We start from the raw sequence: 22,211 nt of genomic DNA, 5'->3' as shown, positions 1-22,211 counted from the left end.
CCCGCACGGAGCAACCACTCGGGGAAACTGGATTTCTGGCATGAAGAGGAAAAAAGGGCGTTTTTGACTGTAAAAGTCCCCCAAAAATGGGCGTTAAACATTGGGGCAGCCCCGTGGTGGGGATGCGACGGAGGCGGGTACCAAAATACCAGCTGGATCCTGCTCCCCACCTGCTGACGCCAGGGGTGTCGCTTCTCCCTCTGCTTTTCCTCTGCTGAGAAAATAGTTCTCAAAAATAAAAATGAAAAAAGGGGTTTCTGGAGCGCTGCTGAGGTTTGGAAAGAAGGCTGAGGATTCAAGTTTGGGCTTGAGCCTCCCATAAAGAAAATCTACGCGGCGTCTTGCTCAACAAGACGCTGCGTTGTCCCTCCATCCTGGCAACGTCCGCCACTGAAATAACTCGTTTTTCTGCTTTTTGTTACTTCTTCATCGTCGCTTCTTGGATCTTCAGGGCTAACGCCAGCTCCTGGAAGAGATTTATGGTTTATATTTGGCCGGGTGAGCGCTACAGGTGATGTACAAACCAGTAGCAGGAAGAATCCCTGATTAATAAGGCATTAATTAGCTCATTATCCGCTCCCAGGGTTTTCTCTTCCATCCATTCGTGGGTGGATTTTTAGGAATCTTCCAGCTGCCGAGGGCTTTTCTTAACCCGGCTGCTTCTGAATGGATGGATTGTTTTTTAACTTCACACCAAGGACCTTTAAATTAGCCTTCCTGTTAATTAGAAGACTAAATAGGTATAAAAAAACTAGGAAGGTTTTATTTCTGACTCTTAAAACTCGAGTGTATGCAGTGGCGCAGCCGTGCCTGCTGGTGATAATCAAGAACCGGACTTTCTGGTTGATGGAAAACAATAATTAGGTTGTAAACACTCATTAAGTGCAGTGATTCACTGACAATTAAACGTGCATCCCACGAGCGATGCCGTCGCTGGAAGAGCTCGGCAATCTCTCCTTTTTCCTCCGGCGTTTTTCTGCTCCTTCCCTTGAAATTTGAGCCTGAGCGCGAACGTGAACGGAACGGCATTTCTGCCAGCAGGTGGAGGCAGCAAAGCAACATCCCCAGCGCCTGGAAAACCTGAAAAAATGCCCTAAATAAAGGCACGAGGAGGCTGAGGATGGAGAAATACGGTCCAACAACGCTCCGCCTGCTCGCGTTTTAAGAAGGAAAACGCAAAAACAATGGGAAGAGCCCAACAAGTCCTTAAAAATCTCAAGGATGAGCCTCAAGTAGAAGAGCTGGAAGCCTCCCGGAAGGAAAGCGTCGCTTGAGCGATGAGTTAAAACAGCGTGATTCGATATCACGGGGTGTTTGGTTTGTTGAAGGATTTTGGATAAGTTGTATAAATCCGTATGACCGCGCGCACACGGTTAATATTTACGGTCCGTTGGGCTTCAGAAAGGAATCATGGATCTTCTCCGATGGTTTCCCGGTCCCAGCCACACACCCAGGACTTGGGAAATATCAAAAATAAATACTAACTGTAGCCTGAAAGTCAAACCTTTGGGCAGGAGGAGAAATTATCTTTTATGTTCTTAGGATTCGGCATTGAAGAGGTGGACACTGACACTTGGGTTGTCCTTCCCACCATCGCTTGAGTCATCTTCTGGGAGTTGCCGATCTCCTTACGGGCTCCAAAAGGAGTTGCTAAGTTCCAAAATAAGTGCCTGAGCACCTACAAGGAGGTGAATCGAACCCATTTTCGGGTCTCATCTTGTAGGAGATGCTAAAAAATGGCATTTTCTTGTCTGCAAGTGCACGGCCCTTCACAAGGTGGCACCTTGGGGAAAAAAAAATCTCTTTTTGGGTGCAGGTGGCACTCATTTTTCTTCTGGGAAACTAAAAAAACACATTCAAAACTCTTCCTTCAAACAAAGTCAAGAGGCTCCAAGCAATACAGCCAGGATCTAAACGCAACCAGGGTGTCCCACCTTATCTGCCTTGTCTTAGGTTTAAATGAAAATGGATTTTGGTGTCAAGTTTTAGGAGAAAAAAGGCGTTTCACATCATTGGGATAAGTGGAATTCAACCAGCTCCGCACACATCGCTCTTGAGGATAACGGGAAACGCCCTTACGCGAGGGTTTGGGTTGAATTGAGGTGGTTTTCGCAGGGTGTGGGTTGGGAAAATCCAGGCTTGGTGAAAAGAAGAGGGAATTGCAGCAGCTGATGTCGAGGATCTCAAGAACCTGCACGATGCGGCTTTTAAATGAGTCTCGTCCTTCTTGCCGGTAATTTTTTTCCCCCAGAACCATCTTGGAGACGGTCAAAATTCCAAGTGGACTTGGAGCTTTCAGGAAATCCTCTTGTCTGCGACAGCGCGGTGTGTCGATCGCTTGGGTAGAGACCACAAGTCTGTAGGGACCAGCCTGGAGATCGCAACCACACTTGGCAGCATCCCGCTTTGCCAAACCTTGCGTTTATTTTTCCCCTTGTATTTTCAGGACGTGTTCGAGATGCGCTTCGCCAAGATGCCGGATGAACCAGAAGAACCTGTGATTCCAGCTTCTTCTCCCGTGGTGGTGCCGCCTCCCACCAAGGTGGCTCCCCCTTCGTCTAGCGACAGCAGCAGCGATAGCTCCTCCGACAGCGACAGCTCGTCGGATGACTCCGAGGAAGAGCGAGCTCAGCGGTTAGCGGAGCTCCAGGAACAGGTACCCCGATGGATGTGGGGGTGTCCCTTCTTCTGGAACTTGGTGGCCTCGGGGCCTTTGCTCAAAGCTGTAAACTTTCTAGTTGTACAATAGTGGCCGTCAGCTGCAAAGTGCACCAAAATTGTTAGTTTTCAAGTGATGCACAAAGGAATTGGGTGTTTTTTTCAGGCTGGTCCTTCCAGTTCCTGGTAGGACACGCCAAGGTGGTCCCCGGTGGCATGTCTTTGCTGCCTGCCCTTGGGTGGTGTCTTCTGAGCAGGCAGGACATGGGCTGGAGCAAGGATTTACCCAACGTGGGGGAAGCCCGTGAGATAACGAGCCACGCTCCTTATCTCCCGCATCCTTACGGCGTCATTAGCGCTGGTAATTAAAGCATCGCTGGTGCTGACGAAGCGAGCAGCCCACTTCTGCCTGAGCAAGGAGAAATACCCCTAAAGAGGTTGTCTCCGTCCTCTCCCAGTGGTCAATAATTCAATATACAGAAATCAGGGTGCGATGAAAAGCTGGAAGAACCGACATAGTTAATGTCAGAAGATAAGAAAGCGTTAGGCAGCAGAGATAAAAGTTAATTAATATGACTTTGCTCAAAGCCGTAGACTTTCTAGTTGTACCGTAGTGACCATCAGCTGGAAAATGCCCCCAAAATTGTTAGTTTTCAAGCAAAGCACGAAGGAATTGTGGGGGGTTTTTTCAAGATGGTCCTTCCAGTTCCTGGTAGGACACACCAAGGTGGTCCCCGCCGGCAGGAGTTTGCTGCCTGCCCTTGGGTGGTGTAGAAAAAAGTTAATTAATATGGAAAAGGAGGAGGCGCCGGGTAAAAGTATCTTGATCTTCGTGTGTCTCTCAGCTTAAAGCGGTGCACGAGCAGCTCGCAGCCCTGTCCCAGCCCCAGCAGAACAAACCAAAGAAAAAAGAGAAAGACAAGAAGGAGAAGAAGAAGGAGAAGCACAAAAAGAAGGAGGAGCTGGAAGACGCCAAGAAGAGCAAAGCCAAGGAACCGCCAACCAAGAAGGCCAAGAAAAGCAACAGCAACAGCAGTACCTCCAGGTCAGCCCTGTCCCTCTTCCGTCCTCTTTTACCGCACGGCACTTCTGATTTTTCATTTCTTTTTGCTAATTAACTTAATTCTTGACGAGTAACGCCCCAGGGCTGACTCGCCGCGAGCCTCTCGCCTCCGTAGGCGTTGCTCGCGGTCACGTTGTGGTTTTCGGGGCGGATGCTTTTCCCCGTGGCTGCCGTGAACGTGCCGAGTACAGGAAAGAGGGGGAAAAAAGATCACGTGGAGTCGCGTTATTGGCTCAAATCTTCTCATTTTTCCCCCTGTCCCTTCATTTTTGGAAGCTGTAGGTTTCACATTTAAGAGGTAAGGTGCCGAGAGCCCCAGTCTGCTGCCGGCTCGAAGGGGAGGCAGGATCTTAGGATTTGACCCAAGGCGAAAAAGAGTTATTTGGCGTATTTCTCTGTAATGAGATGAAATTAAGGAAGAAGGAAATAACGAACGAAATCTTGGAGCTTGTCTCTGTCCCCAGGCCTCACCGCAGCATTCGGTGTCTTCAGACGTTGGAATAAACCCCAGCAGGTTAATTTAGGGAAATGGATTGTCTGTGACTCCATTAACCTCTTCTTTTCTAATTCGGGGGTGATTTTCTACCCAGACTTCGCTTATTAATTGCGTTAACACTGAATCCGTTGCAAACGGTGAGATAAACATCTAGGAATCTACCTCCGTAGTGTGGAGAACCCCCAGGGTGATGGCAAGAAGTCCCCATAGCTGGGTTTTTCCCTTCTTAGGAACATATTTTTTTGCGGATGCTGGGTTTTACCTCTCCGTACGGGCTCTCAGGCTCCCAAACACCCCGACCTCTTGCTGTTCCCGGCGAGAAACGGGCAGCATCGGTTGAGCCTTGGTCCATCCAAGTGCGGATGTAAAGGAAATTCCCCTCTGGAGCTGCTCCTGCTTTTCAGAATTATCTCCTGGAGCTGCTTGTTTCTTTGGGAGAGCAAGAGTTGGGATGGGTAGCTCAACCTTGGGAGTCTACAGCAGGTTCAGCTCAACCTTGGGGTGTCTTAACAGCGGGTTGAGCTCAACCTTGGGTGTCTACAGCAGGTTGAGCTCACCTTAGGTGTCTACAATGGGTTGACCTCAACCATCTTGTCTAAGAGCAAGTTGAGCTCAACTTTGGGGTTTCTACAGCAGTTTGAGCTGAACCTTGGGTGTCCTACAGCAGGTTGAGCTCAATTTTGGGCGTCTGCAGCGGGTTGAGCTCAACCTTGGGTGTCTAGAACAGGTTGAGCTCAACCTTCTTGTCTAAGACCAAGTTGAGCTCAACCATGGGTGTCTGCAGCATGTTGACCTCAACCTTGGATGTCTACAGCAGGTTCAGCTCAACCTTGGGTGTCTACAGCAGGTTGAGCTCAATTTTGGGTGTCTGCAGCGGGTTGAGCTCAACTTTGGGGTTTCTGCAGCAGGTTGAGCTCAACCTTCTTGTCTTAAGAGCTGGTTGGGCTCAACTTTGGGTTTCTGCAGCAGGTTGAGCTCAATTTTGAGCTTCTGCAGCAGGTTGAGCTCAATTTTGGGCGTCTGCAGCAGGTTGAGCTCAACCTTGGGTGTCTAATGGTAATTTGAGCTCAACCTTCTTGTCTAAGAGCAAGTTGAGCTCAGCTCTCTGCGTCCCAGCCTCGTGGTCGAGCTTTCATGCTCAAACTTCACATGAGAAAAGATGGATGGAAAGTAAAAATATGAAAAATGGAGCGATTTGGTGGTTCCGTTGAAGAGGTTGAACCCAAGCGGCTGCTTGCGGCGTGATTCTTTAATAACGTTTTTTAATTGTTCTTAAGTAGTAAGAAGGAGCCGGTGGCGGTGAAGAACAGCAAACCCCCTCCCGCCTACGAGTCGGAGGAGGAGGAGAAGTGCAAGCCCATGTCCTACGAGGAGAAGCGGCAGCTCAGCCTGGACATCAACAAACTGCCCGGCGAGAAGCTGGGTCGCGTCGTCCACATCATCCAGTCGCGAGAGCCCTCGCTCAAGAACTCCAACCCCGACGAGATCGAGATCGACTTCGAGACCTTGAAACCATCCACCCTGCGGGAGCTGGAGAGATACGTCACGTCCTGTTTGCGCAAGAAGAGGAAACCTCAAGGTACTTTTTTGCCTCAAAATCCGGTTTTTCCCCTTATTTGAGCGATGGTTTCCCAGGTGGAAAATGGGGAGGAAAAAGGATGGGGGCGGGGATTTCGGCGCTCGATGCCCTTGTCCAGTGAAAAAGAGGATTTCATTTCTTTTGTTTAATTTTTTTTTTTTCAAATTTTTTCAAGTTGCATTTAATTTTTTAAGATGTTTAAATATTTAATTTTATTTACTTTTCAATTTTTTAGGGTTTCTTTAAGTTTTTGCTGTTTTCCAATATTTCATTTTCTTCAAATTCTAGATTTTCATTTTAATTTCTTCAATTTTTAAATGTTCATTTTCTTTAATTTTTAGATTTTTAGATTTTTAGGTTTTAAAATGTTATTTACTTTTACTTATTAAATTATGTCATTTTATTTAACTGTCTTTAATTTTATTTAAGCTTTACATTTTTAGATCTTTTTAAATTTTATTTCGTTTCTTTCATTTTTAAACGTCGAAGTTTTTCTTTAATTTCTAGAGTTAAAAATTGTATTTATTTACTGAATAATCGCCTTTAATTTTGTCAAACTTTTTTTTTTTTTTAAATTTTTAAAATCCTATTTGATTTTATTTGTTTTTTTCCAACGGTGTTTAAGGTGCTGTTTCTCTCTCGACCCGTCAGCTCGGGGGTTCCTTCCTCTCCGCCCCCCCCGGCCCCCCCCAAATGGCAATATTTAAATTCCAATTAACGTCCATTTTTCTCAAACCCGTTAACGATCTTTCTGACGAAGTGGCCAGGGGGTGGGGGCGAGGCGGGGGGGGACGCCCGCATTCCACATCGATTTTCGTCTCTTTTAATCTTTTAATCTATTTTGAAATTTCAATTCATTTTTAATGTTGTAAATCTATTTTAAATCTATTCTTTTAAATCTTTAAAAAACTAAAATAGGTTTTTTCTATCCCGTTTGTTACGTCCATAAATTCCAGTTAAATAGTCCTTTTATACCAATTTTTATTTTTATTACATTAAAATATCCATGTCTCTAATAAACTTACTCTAAAATATAGTTTTTTTTTTTTTTTAATTTACTTTTTTTTTTCCTTTTCGTTTATTGGTTTAGCAAAGGGCTCCGGGAGCAGCTCCTTGGCCGTGGCTGACCCGTTTTATTCGCTTTTATTCTCATTTTGTTCTGATCGTTCTTATCCAAGCTATTAATAAAAAGGCGATTTTATACTTCTAAGCAAAAAAAAAAAAAAAAAAAAGATTTTTTTTTTTTTGCCTTTATTCTCTTTTAAGCTAATTTTAAAATTAGGCAATTGTCTACTTTTAAGCAAAAAAGTTAAATTTTTTTCCCCTTTATTCGTACTTAGTCTCATTTAAGCTATTAAAAAAAGGCAATTTTATACTTTTAAATAAAAAATTTTCATTCTTTTTTTTTTAGTTCTCATTTAAGCTATGAGAAAGGCAATTACACTTTGAAGAAAAGGTTTAGATTTTTTTCTTTGCTTTCATTTCTTCACATTTAAGCGATTCAGAAAGGACAAGGTTACGCTTCTAAGCGAAGGAAATGGAATAATTTTTTTTCTTCGCTCGTCTCGATTCTCGCTGTATTCTGATTATTCTCATTTAAGCGATTAACAAAAAAAGCAATTTGATGCTTCTCCTCTGCCTCAGCCTCCTGCCGCCTCCTTCCCCCGCCAAACTCATGCACCGAAAAATCGACTAAATGGGGTTTTCAGCCCCGTTTGGCGCAGCCCGGCAGGAGGAAGCTCCTTTGGGGGAGGTGTAGGGGGGGGAGTATTAATGAATTAGCCCTTAACGATGTCGCCTTGTCCCCTTGCAGCGGAGAAAGTGGACGTCGTCGCCGGCTCCTCGAAAATGAAGGGATTTTCCTCCTCCGAGTCCGAGAGCAGCAGCGAGTCCAGCTCCTCCGACAGCGAAGATTCGGAAACAGGTTAGACGCAGCTTCTTTAACGCCTCAGTCCTGGTTTCTGTATAAATAAATACGTTTTCATTCCTGGCTCGGTCTTTTAATTCTTTTTCTTTTTTTTTTTTGTTGTTTTTGTTTTTCTCTATAATTTAAAAAAAAAAAAAAATCATCAATACGCAGCCCGTTTTGGGGCTCGACGGGGACAACTTGTCCCGTTTTAAGCCAAATACGTTGATTTTTTCCGAAGATTTTCTTTGCTGAACTTGGCCGTGAGCGCGGGAGGCAAAACCCCGTTGTCTGCAGAATCCCCAAAATCGGTATTTGTAGGAAAAAAACACTGTATTTTTCCCTCCAAAGAGATGCTTAAACTGTTTCCCCCAGCACCGCTTGCGCCACGGAGAAAGATGGAGGCGGACGGAGGAAACGGGGTTTTACGTAGAAAAGCTGGATTTTTACATCAAGGAAAAGGATTTAAAATTAAATTTTTAAATTATTTAAAATTTAATTTCAGATTTTAAATGATTTAAAATTAATTTTTTAATCGCCGGAGCAGCATCCGCTCTGCAGAACTCTCGCCTTCTCCCCCCTACCACCATCGTTCGGGCTGAAATTAGGCTTTTCTCATATTTTTTTTCTTAATTATTCTGCTTTTCTTCCTCGCGTTGGTTTTTAGGGAAGCAAAATCTGCGTCGTCACTTAAAGCCGGTTTTAAGCAGGGCTTATCCCAGCATTTTAAGTCGATGGTAAGACTTAAATCATCTCCGACGGGTTGGGAAAGTAGGAGAAAATAATTGGGATTCCTTGTCGGAGCTGGGTTGGGTGTGCAGGGGAAACGGCACCAGAAGAAGGAGCAGAAATCCCCCAAAAATAAAATTAACCCCAAAAAATAAAGATCAGACTCACCTTTGAGCGGTGCGGGCCATGATTCCCAGCGATCCTCTACTTTTTGGGGATGTTTTTGTCTGGGAGATGTTGGGATTCTGATACCATTGAACATATTTACCTATTTTTATGTATTTTTAATAGAATCGGGCTTTTTTTTTTATCTTAGAGGAGGCTGAAAAGTTTTGGTGGAGCGTTTCAGGGCGACGCGCGGCGATCAGAAAATGGAATTCTTTGGTGCTAAATTCTTTTGCGTGACGGGGCACAGCAAAACTTGCCGTATTTATGCGCTTAATCGAGTTTTTTTTATCCGATTTATCTTCATTTCTCCCAAGTTCGCCATCCCGTCAACCAAAACGATGCTCCTTTGGCGGAGCGTTGACCTTGCCCAACGCCAACTCATCCCAAATCCAGAGCCGTAATCCCATTTCCCAACGGAACCCCATTCGAGAAAATTTCCCCGCTAAACCTGTCGGCTGTAAATCTCCAAATTTGCATTTTAGTTCAAATTCTCCTATTTTTTTTTTTCCCCCTCCCGAAGATACTCGACGGGATCGTGGGATCTTCTTCCACCAGGATGGATTTTGGGGCGATGGTTTCTAGGGGCGATCTCGGGGCTCCCTCTGGAGCGCGGCGGTGGGCAATGCCAGGTGGGAAGGTGGGAATTTTCGGGATGCGGTGTCAATGAGCGGCGCTATGATTAGAAAAACCTCGAAAAAAATTAGAAAAAAAATGGAAAAAAATGAGGAAAACCTAGAAAAGCACCAAAAATCTCCTCCGGGCAAAAAGCAGCCTTTGGATTGAGTGGAAAATGCTCTTTTTTGAGTCTTTCTCCCCAAAACGGTGGCTGGGCGGATGCGGAGGAGCGCGGGTTGCTCTTGCGTTTTGAGTTTTTAAATGTTTTCATCCTGGGTTTTTTTGCTGTTTTTCCCCAAATCCGATGTTTTCTGCGGCGTTGGCCAACGCGGTTGGGAGTGTTTGGGCTTCATTTGGCCAACGTAGACGGGCGTTATCCGCCCAGTGTGGCTCCGGCATGGATACCCTTGGAATTATCCCCCTCAGGGGATGAAACCCACCCATAACGTTTGGGGTAGGAGGTTAATTAAGAGAATTTGTCTCGTTTAATTAATTAATTGCCAGCGCGTGGTGCGTTTTTGCTCTCCTGAACCATTTTTTCCTCCCCTTTCCGATTAAAATACGCGAAGGAAACCCTTCAGCGCAGGGATTTGCCCCGTGTCCCGTAGATCTCCATCCCGGGAATCACTTCTAAGTTGTATTTTAAGTCCTTTTAAAAGACCTTTTAAGACTCTTAAAGATGTTTTAAGGTGTTTTAAGAGCTTTTAAAGAATTTTTAATGTGCTTTTTAGGTCACTTGAAGATGTTTTGAGACTTTTAAAAGGACCTTTTAAGACCCTTTAAGTCATTTTAAGACCTTTTAAAAGACGGGTTAGGTGCTCTACGTTTCTTCAAGGTGGTTTCAGACTTTTTAAAAGACCTTTTAAGATGCTTTAAGGCGTTTTAAGACCTTTTAAAGACCTTTTAGGACACTTTAAGATGTTTTAAGACCTTTTCAGAGACCCCTTAAGGTGCTTTAAGTCTCTGAGACATTTTAAAACCTTTTCAAAGACCTTTTAAGACGTCGGAAGACACATTTTTCAGGGCGTGTGTTTGATTTAATAACCCCGAGAGGGACGGGGGCGGTTTAGTTTGGCCGCTCTAAAATATTTACATCTATTAATATTTTTCCGGGAGGATAATGGTGGCAACGCCTGCGCTGGCTTAAGCGGAGAAATCAAATTTCAAATTCCCTGGTAAGCTTCAAAATTTGCCCTGCGATTTTTAATGAGATCTGGCACCTTCACGATCTTCTCTGTTAATGAGGTTTTTATTTGCGCCCCCGCTCCCCCGACCGCCCCACGGTGGGGTAATTCCACGCGATAAATATTTGTGACTCGAAAATCGGTGCCGAACGTCGGCGACGCGGCTTTTTTGGCCTTGGTTTTTGCGTTTGCTTGCGTTTACCGTAACGAAAACGGAGGCGGTTGGCGCTAACACACACGAGCAGAGGCGATGAAATTGTAAGGTAGATTTAATTGCAATTAATTGCGACTCCCTTTTCATTCTCTTTTAAAAGTGCGGGTTCGCTGCTCGGCAGCGGCTCCCACGACCCCGCCTCTTGCCTTTTTGCAACCCCCAGCTTTTTAAAATCGGAATGATTTGTATTTCCCCCCCTTGAATCCATGCGACGGCTCCATCCCTCCGCGTGGCTGGCAATTTCAACACGTTATTTTATAAAATTGGGAGCGTTTGGCCAAAAATTGGCCAAAACCGGGAAAAGAGGAGGCTTCAAAGGGAGGGAAAATAAAAATAATACCGGTTTTGTAGCGTTGGAGCTGGGACTGAGCCTTCGCCTTCAGCTCTGAGAAACCGGAGGTGCCGATCGAGAGGGTTATTCCGGTTTAACGTGTTCTAATTAGTAATTAGTGGATGCAAATTACACACACACACACACACACACACACACACCCCAACTCCATCCTGGAAGCATCCAGGGTAGGTTGAGCGTTGGCGTTTGGGCTCGGGCAGCTTGAAATCTGGCGAATTTTTGGTAGGCGCTGAATTTGGGGGGGTTTAAAGGCAAAATGGAAGGGCTCTCCCTCTTCATCCTCATCGCTCGCGTTATTTCGTCCCCCAAATATTTCAGGAAACGTTTCCCAGGACCCAATATACCCATCGGGGGCGGGGGGAGAAATCTTGCAGCTGCACTAATTATTAGTAGCGATTAAGACTTTAGCAATTAAAGCTAAGACTCCGTTGGGTCACGAACGCCTGATTTTGCTTATTTTCTGAAATTTCCTTTGGAAAATACCGGTTTGGGGCGTGTTTTATGCAGTTGGGTGAAGGCAAAGGCTTGGCAGCGTCCTCAAGGCATCAGTGGCGCCGTTATCTTTAACAAAGGATTAAATCCGGCGTTAGAGCTGGAAAACTCGTTTTTTGGGGGGGCTCGCGGAGCTGATTTCGGGGAATCATTAGGCGCTTTTGCTAACGAGTTCTCGGCTCTGGCGTTAGGAGGAGAGGCGTTAACGGGGGGCTGGGTAATAAGGAGCTGGCGTCTCCCGAGTTGAAGATCCCGCGCGTTTAATTCCGAGGTATCGGGGTTTAAATGGCAAGTAATTGGGTTTAATTAGCGGGTGCCCGGGGTTTAATTCAAAGTTCATCAGAATTCACAGGTACCCAGCTTTGAATTGCAGGTACACGGGTTTAATTCACAAATACCGGGTTTGATTCACAAATACCAGCTTTAATTCACAAATACCCCGGTTTCATTCCCAAATACCCGGGTTTAATTCACAAATTACCCAGGTTTAATTCACGGGTACCTGGAATCTGCAGGTGCCCGGGTTTAATTCCCAAACATTTGGTTTTAATTCAAAAAAATCCGGTCTTAATCCGCGGGGTTTAGTCCAGCGGTGCCCAGGTTTAATTTATGGATACCTACCTGGGTTTAATCCCAAATTCCCTGGGTTTAATCCCAAATTCCCTGGGTTTAATTCCAAATTCCCCTGGTTTAATTTGCAGGCGCTTGGGTTTGATTTAAAGGTTTAATCCGCATTTATTTTTTTCAAGACTTTGGAAAGGATTTCCTCCTTTTTTGCCCCGTTCCCGGGCTCAGTTTCTCGCCCGCGGAGTACGGAGCGAAGGATTTGGTGTCACTCCTTCACCACCCGCGAGTCTTCCGGCGCTTGCGGGCGTTGCGTGGCTTTACGCCGATAATGCTGCTGAGAAAAACCCAAATCCCTTTAGTTTTACCCTAGAAACGCTTCCCGGTGGCTTTGCGTCGGGTTGAGTCTCACCGAAGAGGCTCCCGGGTGCCGCGGTGATGCCGGGGGGGTCCCAGTTTTCCGCCAGCAACGCGTCTTTGCCGCGGCGGAGTCTTTGTGCAGGCTCCGGGTTGAGCATCCCTTCAGGTGCCGTATCCAACACCCCGTCAAGCGCCTTTGGGGTGAAATTAGGGGAATTTTGGTGTCTTTAATGGGATTTTGAGAATTATGGCTGACCCAATCGTTCCGCAACAGCCGCGTCGCAGACACTGGCATTCTCAATTTTGGGGGGGAAATTCGTGGGGTCCGTAGGGCGGATGAAGCCACCGCTCCCATCTCCAAGAGCAGAATTAGTTAAAATTAATATTTTCCACTAAAAAAACCACATTCACCACCAAATCCAGGAGGCCCCATCGCACCTCTGCTGCCTTAAAACTTAATAGAGCTTCCCTTCTATATCAGAACAATCATATTTATAATCGATATTATATCAAAAAGTTGCTTTTGGGGGTTGTTTTGGTTTTAGCCTCCAGTCGCTTTTAGCATTTATTACATTTTCCCCAAGGAAGTCCGTTATTTTCCTGGGAAACGCAGGGGGAATGACGTGGGATCGTGATTTTATTGGAATGTGTAACTGCATGTTTTTAGCACGCTTGTAATTTTAGATCTATTTTTTGCCCGAACGCACCGGATTTGGAAAATAGGGATGAATTTAACTAAGAATGGACTGTTTTCCGTAACCGCTTTTATTTAGATTTTCCCCCCCACACACACACTTAACCTTACTCTGCTACAAATACTTTATATAAATCTGTTTATTTTTATACTCTCTCTGCATGCTTCGGGATTTTGCAGCCATGTAACCACCAGCTTCTTCCCCCCGCAACAAACAAAAAAAAAAAAGAAAACCAGAGAAAAATTGTATAGCTTTGACATTTTTTCTTTTTAAAGAATAAAATCAATAAATAACAAAATCAAAAAATTGCTACGGAAAATACACTTTTTTGTATAGTCATGGAATTTTAACCAATACTGTGGCGATTATGATGAGAGTGAACCGTATGTCGGTGTTTTGCCCTTCCGGGTGAATTTGGGTGGGCGTAAAAGATGAGGATTTAGGGAAAAATAAAAACATACACCCGGGGCTGCTGACACACCGGCAGGAGCGGAGCCTCGTGCACTGATTTACCCTTTTCTGCTCTAAAAACGTCTTGAAATGACATCAAGGAAATTACCTTTTTCTTTAACCTCGGTGATTTTTAGCCTCGCGGATGAGATTTAACCGGCCGGCATGAAATGGCATCGGGGTCAGAGATGGGACCCCTTGCTCCCCGTGGAGACACCAGCAGAGATGTTGAACTTCGCAACGCCAACTGTTACCATCTTCAACCGTGAAGAAGCTTCATCCTTCGTTGGGGTTGGCATCTCCGAAGTCACCGATGCCACCAGGTGATCCTGCTGGGACCATCCTGGCTTTGCTGCTCATGGTCTCCATTGGCTTCGTCTTCTTGGTGAAGACATTTCTGGCCAGTGTGAAACACCATCAGGGTCGGAGTTGGGACGGGGCTTCTTCTCGGTGCTCTTGATCCCCGGGGAAACACTGGTAGAGATGTTGAACCACACAACGCCAACTGTAACCCAACAACCATCTTCAACGTTGAAGAAGCTTCATCCTTTGGTGGGGTTGGCATCTCCAAAGTCACCAATGCCACTGGGCGATACCCCTGGGACCGTTCTGGCTTTGCTGCTCATGGTTTCCATTGGCTTTGTCTTCTTGGGGAAGACGTCTCTGGCCAGTGTGAAACACCATCAGGGTTGGAGATCAGACAGGCCTTCTTCTCGTTGCCCTTGATCCCTGGGGAGATGCTGAACCACATGATACTAACTGTAACGCAACAACCATCTTCAACAGTGAAGGTTCATCCTTCAGTTTGGTTAATGAGGCCCGTTGTGTCTCTGAAATCACCAGTGCCACCTGGTGATTACCCCAAGGCAGTTGTGGCTTTGCTTCTCCTGGTCTCCATTGGCTTTGTCTTCTTGGTGAAGGGTCTCCCAAAGCGTGCATTCGTCAGCAGATGCTTTCAGCCACGGTTGCGGTTGAGCGGGTGATTCAAGTGGTGGGATCTGCCCATTCTGTTCCTCCAAGGTCTTGCCTCAGTTCGTTGTGACGATATTCAGCTTGTTCCAAGAACGATGGCAAAGCCTATGCCGAAAAAGCTCCCCTGGGAGAACCGCCAGGTTGTGGCATGTCAGAGGATGGATGGAGAAGAGCACGACCGTTCTTCCCCGAAGGAGCAATACCGGAGAAGAAGTGGGTTTTGGAGCAGCCGTTGCTCACAGTTGAGCCGTAACAGCTCCTCTCCCCACCCAAAATCGGAGCAGGGATGTGTTCAGCCGTATCATGCGGCTTTTTCAGGAACCGATGCTTAATCCCTCCTGATCCTGGCTTAGTCCGCAGCTTTTCTCCTCTTGCCACCCAACACCTGCGCTCTGCAGATTTCTCCCGATTTGGGGGTTTCTTCACCATCCCATGAGCGGTTTTATCCCGATTAAATAGGACAAGGCAGAAATTGGGGGCCTCCATGCAGCCACGTCTGCTCCCCGAGAGCTGCGCCTGGACGTGTCTTATCCGTAGGGAACATTTGCTGGAGAAGCTTCTCTCCGCTTCTTGTCCCGGCTTCTCCAGCATCAGCGCAATGAGCGGTGAAGCCCTGCAAAGCGCTTCTCGTCTTGATGGAAGAGGACATCAGATCTTGGCCTTTCTGGAAGGTGGGTCTGCTCCCACATCTGTCTGGATCTGTGGATGCCCGTTTTGAGCCATGGACACTCGTCCAGAGCTGTGGATGCCAATTGGGCTCCATGGACACCCATCTGGAGCTGCGGCCACCCATCTGGAGCCCTGGATGCCAATCAGGATTTGGGGGTGCCCTCTTGTATCATCCATGGATGCCCATCTGGAGCTACAGAGGCCCAGCCAGATCCACGGACGCCCTTCTTGAGCCACGGGTGCCCATCATAGAATCATTGAATCGTCAGGGTTGGAAGGGACCTTAAAGATCATCTAGTTCCAACCCCCCTGCCCTGGGCAGGGACACCTCCCACTAGATCAGGTTGCTCAGAGCCCCGTCCAGCCTGGCCTTAAAAACTCCCAGGGATGGGGCTTCCACCAGCTCTCTGGGCAACCTGGGCCAGTGTCTCACCACCCTCATGGTGAAGAACTTCTTCCTAACGTCCAGTCTGAATCGACCCAGCTCTAGTTTTAATCCATTCCCTCCAGTCCTACCATGACCCGACATCTTAAAAAGTCCCTCCCCGGCTTTCTTGTTGGCCCCCTTAAGATCCTGGTAGGCCATTCTGAGGTCTCCTCGGAGCCTTCTTTTCTCCAGACTGAGCTGGAGCTACAGAAACCCATCTGGACCCACAGCCACCCACCTGGAGCCAGGGATGCCCATCTGGATCCATGGACACCCAACCGGAGCTGTGGACACTCAACCGGAGCCGTGGACACTCAACCGGAGCCATGGCCACCCATCCAGAGCCACAGATGCCCATCCAAATCTGTGATCACTCAAGCCCAGCATTGTGATGCTCTGAGGAATCCCCCCTCTACTCTTCCCATTTTAATCCTGCTCTTCCGTTATCCACGGATCCGCTGGATCTGGGCTGTGTAACGTCAAGAATCATCAACCGCGGGCTCAAAAACCCTTTTCCACCTTGAACCCCAAAACTTCTTATATTTAAACCCAAATATTTTTAGGCAGATCAAGAGGAGCCGAGCGCCCAGTGCTGGGATTTTCCCTTCTCCCCTTCCCAGCTATTTTTTAGTTGGCATTTTTCCCCCGGAAAACTACTTTTTTTATCTACTTCAGCCTTAAAATCTGCAAATGGTGCCACTGGACCGGCACAGCCCATCACCCGGCGTCCAGTGCTCATACTGGTCACCAGTGCCGAGTGACTTAAGACTTAAGAAATTAAAGAAAGAACTTTAAACTTAAGTTTAATTAAGAAATTAAATCAATTTCTGGAGGGATTTAAGGGAAAATCCTATTTGGGAAATGCTCCCTGGAGACCACCCCATCCCCCCGCCAAGAATTGTCGCTGCGAGGGTTTTATCCGTTGCGTTTTGCCGGGCACGTCCAAACACCGTGCCAAATAAAGGCAAAAATCCCACCGCCGAGGGATTTTTGGGGCTGGATGAGCATTCTGGGACGATGTATTTTTGTTATTTCTCTTATTTCTTGGCATGGTTTGTGGAGGAAATCCTGGGAAATCGTCGCCCTGGACCAAAACTCAAGCCAGTTGTTTTCAGTGACGATGCTTTAAAAATATCTCGGGAGGGGAGGAGGCGTGAGAGATCATCCCGCGGGAAGCAAACCCATACCCTCACGGATTGAGGAGGAAAGGGGGATGGAAAATTGCTGTTTGCGTAGCCGGGATATTTGATACCGTATTTTTTTATATTCCTCCTGCCAAGTTTCTCGCTCCTTATCTCCCCCTTCGGAGCAAGGCGGCATTCCTGGAATAGCTGAGTCTGGTTGAGCAATGGTTTTTCTTGGCCGTTGGGTCCTTTTCCACCGCGAAGACACCGGTGGAAGGAGACCGAGGGGTCTTCGCCTTCATTGTCTTCTCCTTTTTGCTATCGGGTCACGACAGCATGACGGTGAAACCCCCCCCAGCCTCTGGGCAAGGGGTCCCCGGGGAAATCCAGCACCATCGATGCCTAAAACCGTCTCCTTTGCCGTCATTGGTCCTGAATCGGTGCCGTTGGGTTCTTCGGGGGGCGATGGGGAAGAGCGGCACCGCTGCGGTACTAACGTTTGCTCTGTTCCCCTTTCTTGTCTTTTTTTGGCAGAAATGGCACCGAAATTGAAGAAAAAAGGGCATTCGGGGCGAGAACAAAAAAAGGTAGGAGACGGAACGTCCTTTTCATCTCCCTTGAGTTGGGATCGAATCCCTGGGGAGGTTCGGGAGTGCCGGGAATGCCGACACGCTCGGCTGGGTCCATGCCCTCCCTTTGCTTGGCCAAAAAGCCTCTTGGTTTTGCTTGGGAGCTCTCCTGAGCCAGCCCGAATGTGGGGGGGGGTGGGGTGAAAGGGACACTGGGAAGGTGGTTTTGGTGACTGGGACGGTGTTTCGGTGTCTGGGAGGGCACTTGGATGACAGGGAAGGTGATTTGGGGACTGGGGAGGCATTTCGGTGGCCATGGGGGCTCTTCATTGACCAGGAAGGGATTTTGGTGACCGGGAGGGCGTTTCAGTGACCAGGAAGGCATTTTGGTCACCGGGAGGGTGATTTCAATGGCCAAGAAGGTGTTTTCATTGACCAAGAAGGTGTTTTTGTTGGCCAAGAAGGTGTTTTTGTTGACCAAAACGGTGCTTAAGTAACTCACCGGTGGTTTTTTCCCTCCCTTAGCATCACCATCACCACCATCAACCGGTGCAGCAGCAACCGCCGCCGCCGCAGCCCCCTCCGCCACCGCAGCCGCAGCAGCCCCCTCCGCCCCCGCCGCCACCGCAGCCGTTACCGCCGCAGCCGTTACCACCCCAGCAGCCCCCGCCGCCGCCCCCGCCGCCGCCCGTCCCTCAACAAGCTCCTCCGCCAATGAAGTCTTCTCCTCCGCCTTTCGTCCCCGCGCAAGTCCCCGTCCTGGAGCACCCGCTGCCGGGGAACATGTTCGACACCATGACGCATTTCACCCAACCCATCATGCATCTCCCTCAACCGGAGATGCCGCCCCATCTCCCCCAGCCGCCCGAGCACAGCACTCCTCCCCACCTCAACCAGCATGCCGTGGTGTCTCCTCCAGGTGAGCGTGGCTTCTTGGGACGAGCCCAACAGCGTGGTCCTTCCTCACGATGGGAGGAACAGGATGGCGTCGGGTGGGTTTTTAGTCCTCCTGGAGGATGACTGGGGCGGTGGCTGGGCGAGGGGAGGTTCTCCACTCCGGATGTCCGTGGTGCCACCATCTCATAGAATCGTGGAATGGTTTGGGTGGGAAGGGACCTTAGAGACCCCCCAGTGCCACCCCCTGCCCTGGGCAGGGACACCTCCCACCAGCCCAGGTTGCTCCAAGCCCCGGCCAACCTGGCCTTGAACCCCTCCAGGGATGGGGCAGCCACAGCTTCTCTGGGCAGCCTGGGCCAGGGGCTCACCAGCTTCATCATGGAGAATTTCTTCCTTGTTTTTAATCTCAATCTCCCCTCTTTTGGTTTAAAACCCTTCCCCCTCGTCCCGTGGCTCCCCTCCTTGCTCCAGAGTCCCTCCCCAGCTTTCCCGGAGTCCCTTTAGGGACTGGAAGTGGCTCCGAGGTCTCCCCGGAGCCTTCTCTTCTCCAGGCTGAACCCCCCCAGCTCTCTCAGCCCGGCCCCACAGCAGAGGGGCTCCAGCCCTCCAGCATCTCCGGGGCCTCCTCCGGCCCCGCTCCCACAGCTCCGTGTCCTTCTGCTGTTGGTGCCCCAGCGCTGGAGGCAGCGCTGCAGGGGGGTCTCCCCCGAGCGGAGCAGAGGGGCAGGATCCCCCCCTCGTCCTGCTGCCCACGCTGCTGGGGATGCAGCCCAGGCTGCGGGGGGTTCTGGCCACCTTCTCCCCCACCAACACCCCAAGTGCTTCTCCTCAGGGCTGTTCTCCGGTCATTCTCTGCCCAGCCTGGATTTGGCCTTGGGATTGCCCCGACCTTGCACTTGGCCTGGTTGGACCTCATGAGGTTGACACGACCCCACCTCTCAAGCCATCTCTCATCTCCTTCCCTTTCTCCTCAGCTTTGCACAACGCTCTGCCTCAGCAGCCCTCGAGACCCAGTAACCGAGCCGCGGCGTTACCCCCGAAGCCTTCGCGTCCACCGGCCGTCTCGCCGGCCATCAGCCAGCAGCCCATGCTTCCTCAGCCGCCTCTGCCCCAGCCTCCCCAGGTCCTGCTGGAGGACGAAGAACCTCCTCCGCCGCACCACAACCTGCCTCTGAGCACCAGCCAGATGCAGCTCTACCTTCAGCAGCTGCAGAAAGTGCAGCCGCAGACTCCTCTTCTCCCTTCAGTGAAGGTCCAGTCGCAACCGCAGCCGCCCCTGCAGCCGCCGGCTCACCCCGCGGTGCAGCAGCTGCAGCACCAGCCGCCGCCGCGGCCCATGCACATGCAACCCATGCCCTTCCCATCCCACATCCCCCAACCCCAACCGCCGCCGCAGCAACATCCGCCCCCGCAGCCGCCCCCGCCGCCCCCGCCGCCGCAGCCAGCCAAACCGCAGCAGGTCATCCAGCATCACCCGTCGCCGCGGCACCATAAGCCTGATCCCTACTCGACCGGTGAGCGGGAGTCAGGGACGGCGGTTGAGTCAACGGCTTGAGCCAAGTGGCATTGTGTGACGAGGAGGGGGGGTACGGGGCGGTGGGGCGGTTTCCATGCGTCCTCCGAGCTCCACCGGCACCTGTTGGTAGACGGTCGTGGGTGCAGAAGAAGTCCTGGTTAGCCAGAGCCTGATGTAACCACCTGGGCAAAGCCTCTTCCCATCTCGAATCTCAAGGAGCTCACGGTTTTGAGGAGCTCAAGTGTTTGAGGATCTCGATCTCATTTTTGAGGATCTCGAGGTTCTCAGATCTTTGACGAACTCAAGGAGCTCAAGTGTTTTAAGATTTTGAGGATCTCAAGGTTCTCAGATCTTTGATGAACTTAAGGATCTCAAGTTTCCGAGGATCTCAAGTTTTTGAGGATCTTGAGGATCTCATTTTTGAGGGTCTTGAGGTTCTCAGATCTTTGAGCAACTCAAGGATCTCAAGGTTTTGAGGATCTGAAGTGTTTGAGGATCTTGATCTCAAATTTTTGAGGAACAAGGCTCTCAAATTTGTGAGGATCTCAAGGATCTAATTTTTGAGGATCTCAAATATTTGTGGATCTTGAGGTTCTCAAATCCTTGAGGAACTCAAGGACCTTGTTTTTGAGGATCTTGAGGGTCTCAAATTTTCCAGGGTCTCAAATTTTTGAGGATCTTGAGAGTCTCAAGTTTTTGAGGAAGCTGGGGATCTCAAATCTTTGAAGATCTCAGGGATCTCAAGTTTTTGAGTCTCGGTGCAGCTCTGATGTTGGAGAGCGCTGGCCTCGCGTCCATCGCCGTCCCGGCTGGGTGCCAGCATTGGGTGGTCTCTCTTGAGGAGGCTGCCGGCTCTTGGAGGATGTCAGGGCTGTGGGTGCCCCATGGGGGTTTCCCGGCATTTTTCGGAGCACGGCCTCCGATAAACGCAGCTGCTCGGTTGCCGGGCGGAGGAGGAGAAGGGAGGATCTAGGGGGACACACAGTGGGATGACCTCCAGCCACCCCAGAAATTGGAGGAAGCAGCTGAGAGAATGTGGCCACGGGGCTCAGCCTTCAAGGTTGGCTTGGGAGATCCCAGATCTCCGTGATTGCCGTGGGCTCGGTGGTGCCACCACCGACATTCCCAGTGGAGAACGTCTCTGGCCGGCATAACTCTGGCAGCATTGTGCTTAGAAGACCGGGCACCCATAAAACCTCGGTGGTTCGGGGAGGTCTCGCTCCTGCGTTCGCTCGGTGGTTCCGCAGGTCGTGGCCCGTTGGGTCTTTGCTCCCAAAGTCATCCCTGCGGGCGTAGGCAGGACAGAATCCAGGGATTTGAAGGGATGGAGCCCAGGTGAAGGCAGGCAGTGCTTGGAGCTGCTTCTCCTGCCTGCAGAGGTGCCGCAGGCAGCTTGGACGCGATGCCTGAGATGGAGCCTGCTGGCTCCCGAAAACCTGTTGCTCATGGAGCCAACTCGTCCTGCCTCCATGGCTGTGGGCAGGGAGAGGTGCAGGCAGGGGGAGGAGCAGGCAGGGCGGTGTCGGTGCCCGGATGTCCCGGGGGGACCGGTTTTACAGCCGGGAATATTGATGGACCACCAGAAGAAAGAGCAGAAGGGATCAAATTACGGGGGGACACCACAAACGGGCATCAGCAAGGCGGGACAGGCCACCACACGGCCTTGGAGCATCTTCTGCTCCCCGGCGTTTGCTCGCGGCAGTGGAGGAGGTGGCTGGGGTCCACTGGGGACATCCCAGGGCCACCAGCCGGGAAGAGAGATTGTCCCACGGGGCGATGGCGTGCGCCGCTCAGCGTTTTTCGGGTGATGTTTGGCGTGCCGGTGGTGACGACGGTTAACTGATTGCTGCCAAACTGTTCCCAGGTCACTTGAGGGAAGCCCCTTCCCCTCTCATGATGCATTCCCCACAGATGCCGCAGTTCCAGGGTTTGGTCCACCAGTCGCCACCTCAACAAACTATCCAGCCAAAAAAACAGGTAAAAAGGAAAGCAGAGCACCCAACCCCGGGGGGTCCCGACCAACGGGGACCATCATCTTCCCGCCACCCGCTTGGGAGCAAGCGCTGAAAGCTCAGGGGGCCGTTCGTTGGCCAGCAGTTCGCATCGGGAAATGGGGGATGTGGGGACGAGGGAAGGGCGTCGCCCGACGTTTCTTGACCCTCTTGCTATCGCGGCAGGAGATGCGAGCCGCCTCCGTCGTCCAGTCGCAGCCCATGGTGGTGAAGGAGGAGAAGATGCATTCGCCCGTCATCCGTAACGAGACCTTCAGTCCCCCGTTGCGGCAAGATCCGCCGAAACACCCGGAGAGCATCAAACCGCCCGCGCACATCCCACAACGTGAGTCCAGGGACGTGACCCTTCAGGTGTCGTCGTCCCCCGCTTTTGGTGGCTGAGACCCTCATCACCACCCATCTTAGGGGCTGAGACCCCATCACCCCCAATTGTGGGTGCTGAGACCCGCATCGCCCCCCCATTTCAGCTGTGGAGACCCCGTCACCCCCTGTTTGGTGGT

General features: G+C 49.8%; 1 protein-coding gene across 13 annotated transcripts in view; it reads left to right on the top strand.

Moving 5' to 3' along the window:
• Positions 1–22,211, top strand: part of BRD4 (bromodomain containing 4) — a 78,425-nt gene that overhangs the window by 50,474 nt on the left and 5,740 nt on the right. For 12 of the 13 annotated variants that reach the window (XM_054183392.1, XM_054183394.1, XM_054183385.1 and 9 more), the window contains 9 exons: positions 2,447–2,656; positions 3,504–3,703; positions 5,495–5,796; positions 7,610–7,720; positions 17,252–17,304; positions 17,812–18,205; positions 19,158–19,697; positions 21,564–21,676; positions 21,877–22,036. In XM_054183392.1, the coding sequence (XP_054039367.1) occupies positions 2,447–2,656; positions 3,504–3,703; positions 5,495–5,796; positions 7,610–7,720; positions 17,252–17,304; positions 17,812–18,205; positions 19,158–19,697; positions 21,564–21,676; positions 21,877–22,036 (2,083 nt within the window). The remainder of the gene's footprint in view (positions 1–2,446; positions 2,657–3,503; positions 3,704–5,494; positions 5,797–7,609; positions 7,721–17,251; positions 17,305–17,811; positions 18,206–19,157; positions 19,698–21,563; positions 21,677–21,876; positions 22,037–22,211) is intronic. The other variant, XM_054183391.1, reaches the window with a different exon arrangement.

The sequence above is a fragment of the Rissa tridactyla genome, chromosome 25 (genome assembly GCF_028500815.1).
Source record: "Rissa tridactyla isolate bRisTri1 chromosome 25, bRisTri1.patW.cur.20221130, whole genome shotgun sequence".
Classification (NCBI taxonomy): domain Eukaryota; kingdom Metazoa; phylum Chordata; class Aves; order Charadriiformes; family Laridae; genus Rissa; species Rissa tridactyla.
This window is presented reverse-complemented; position numbering and strand designations above follow the sequence as displayed.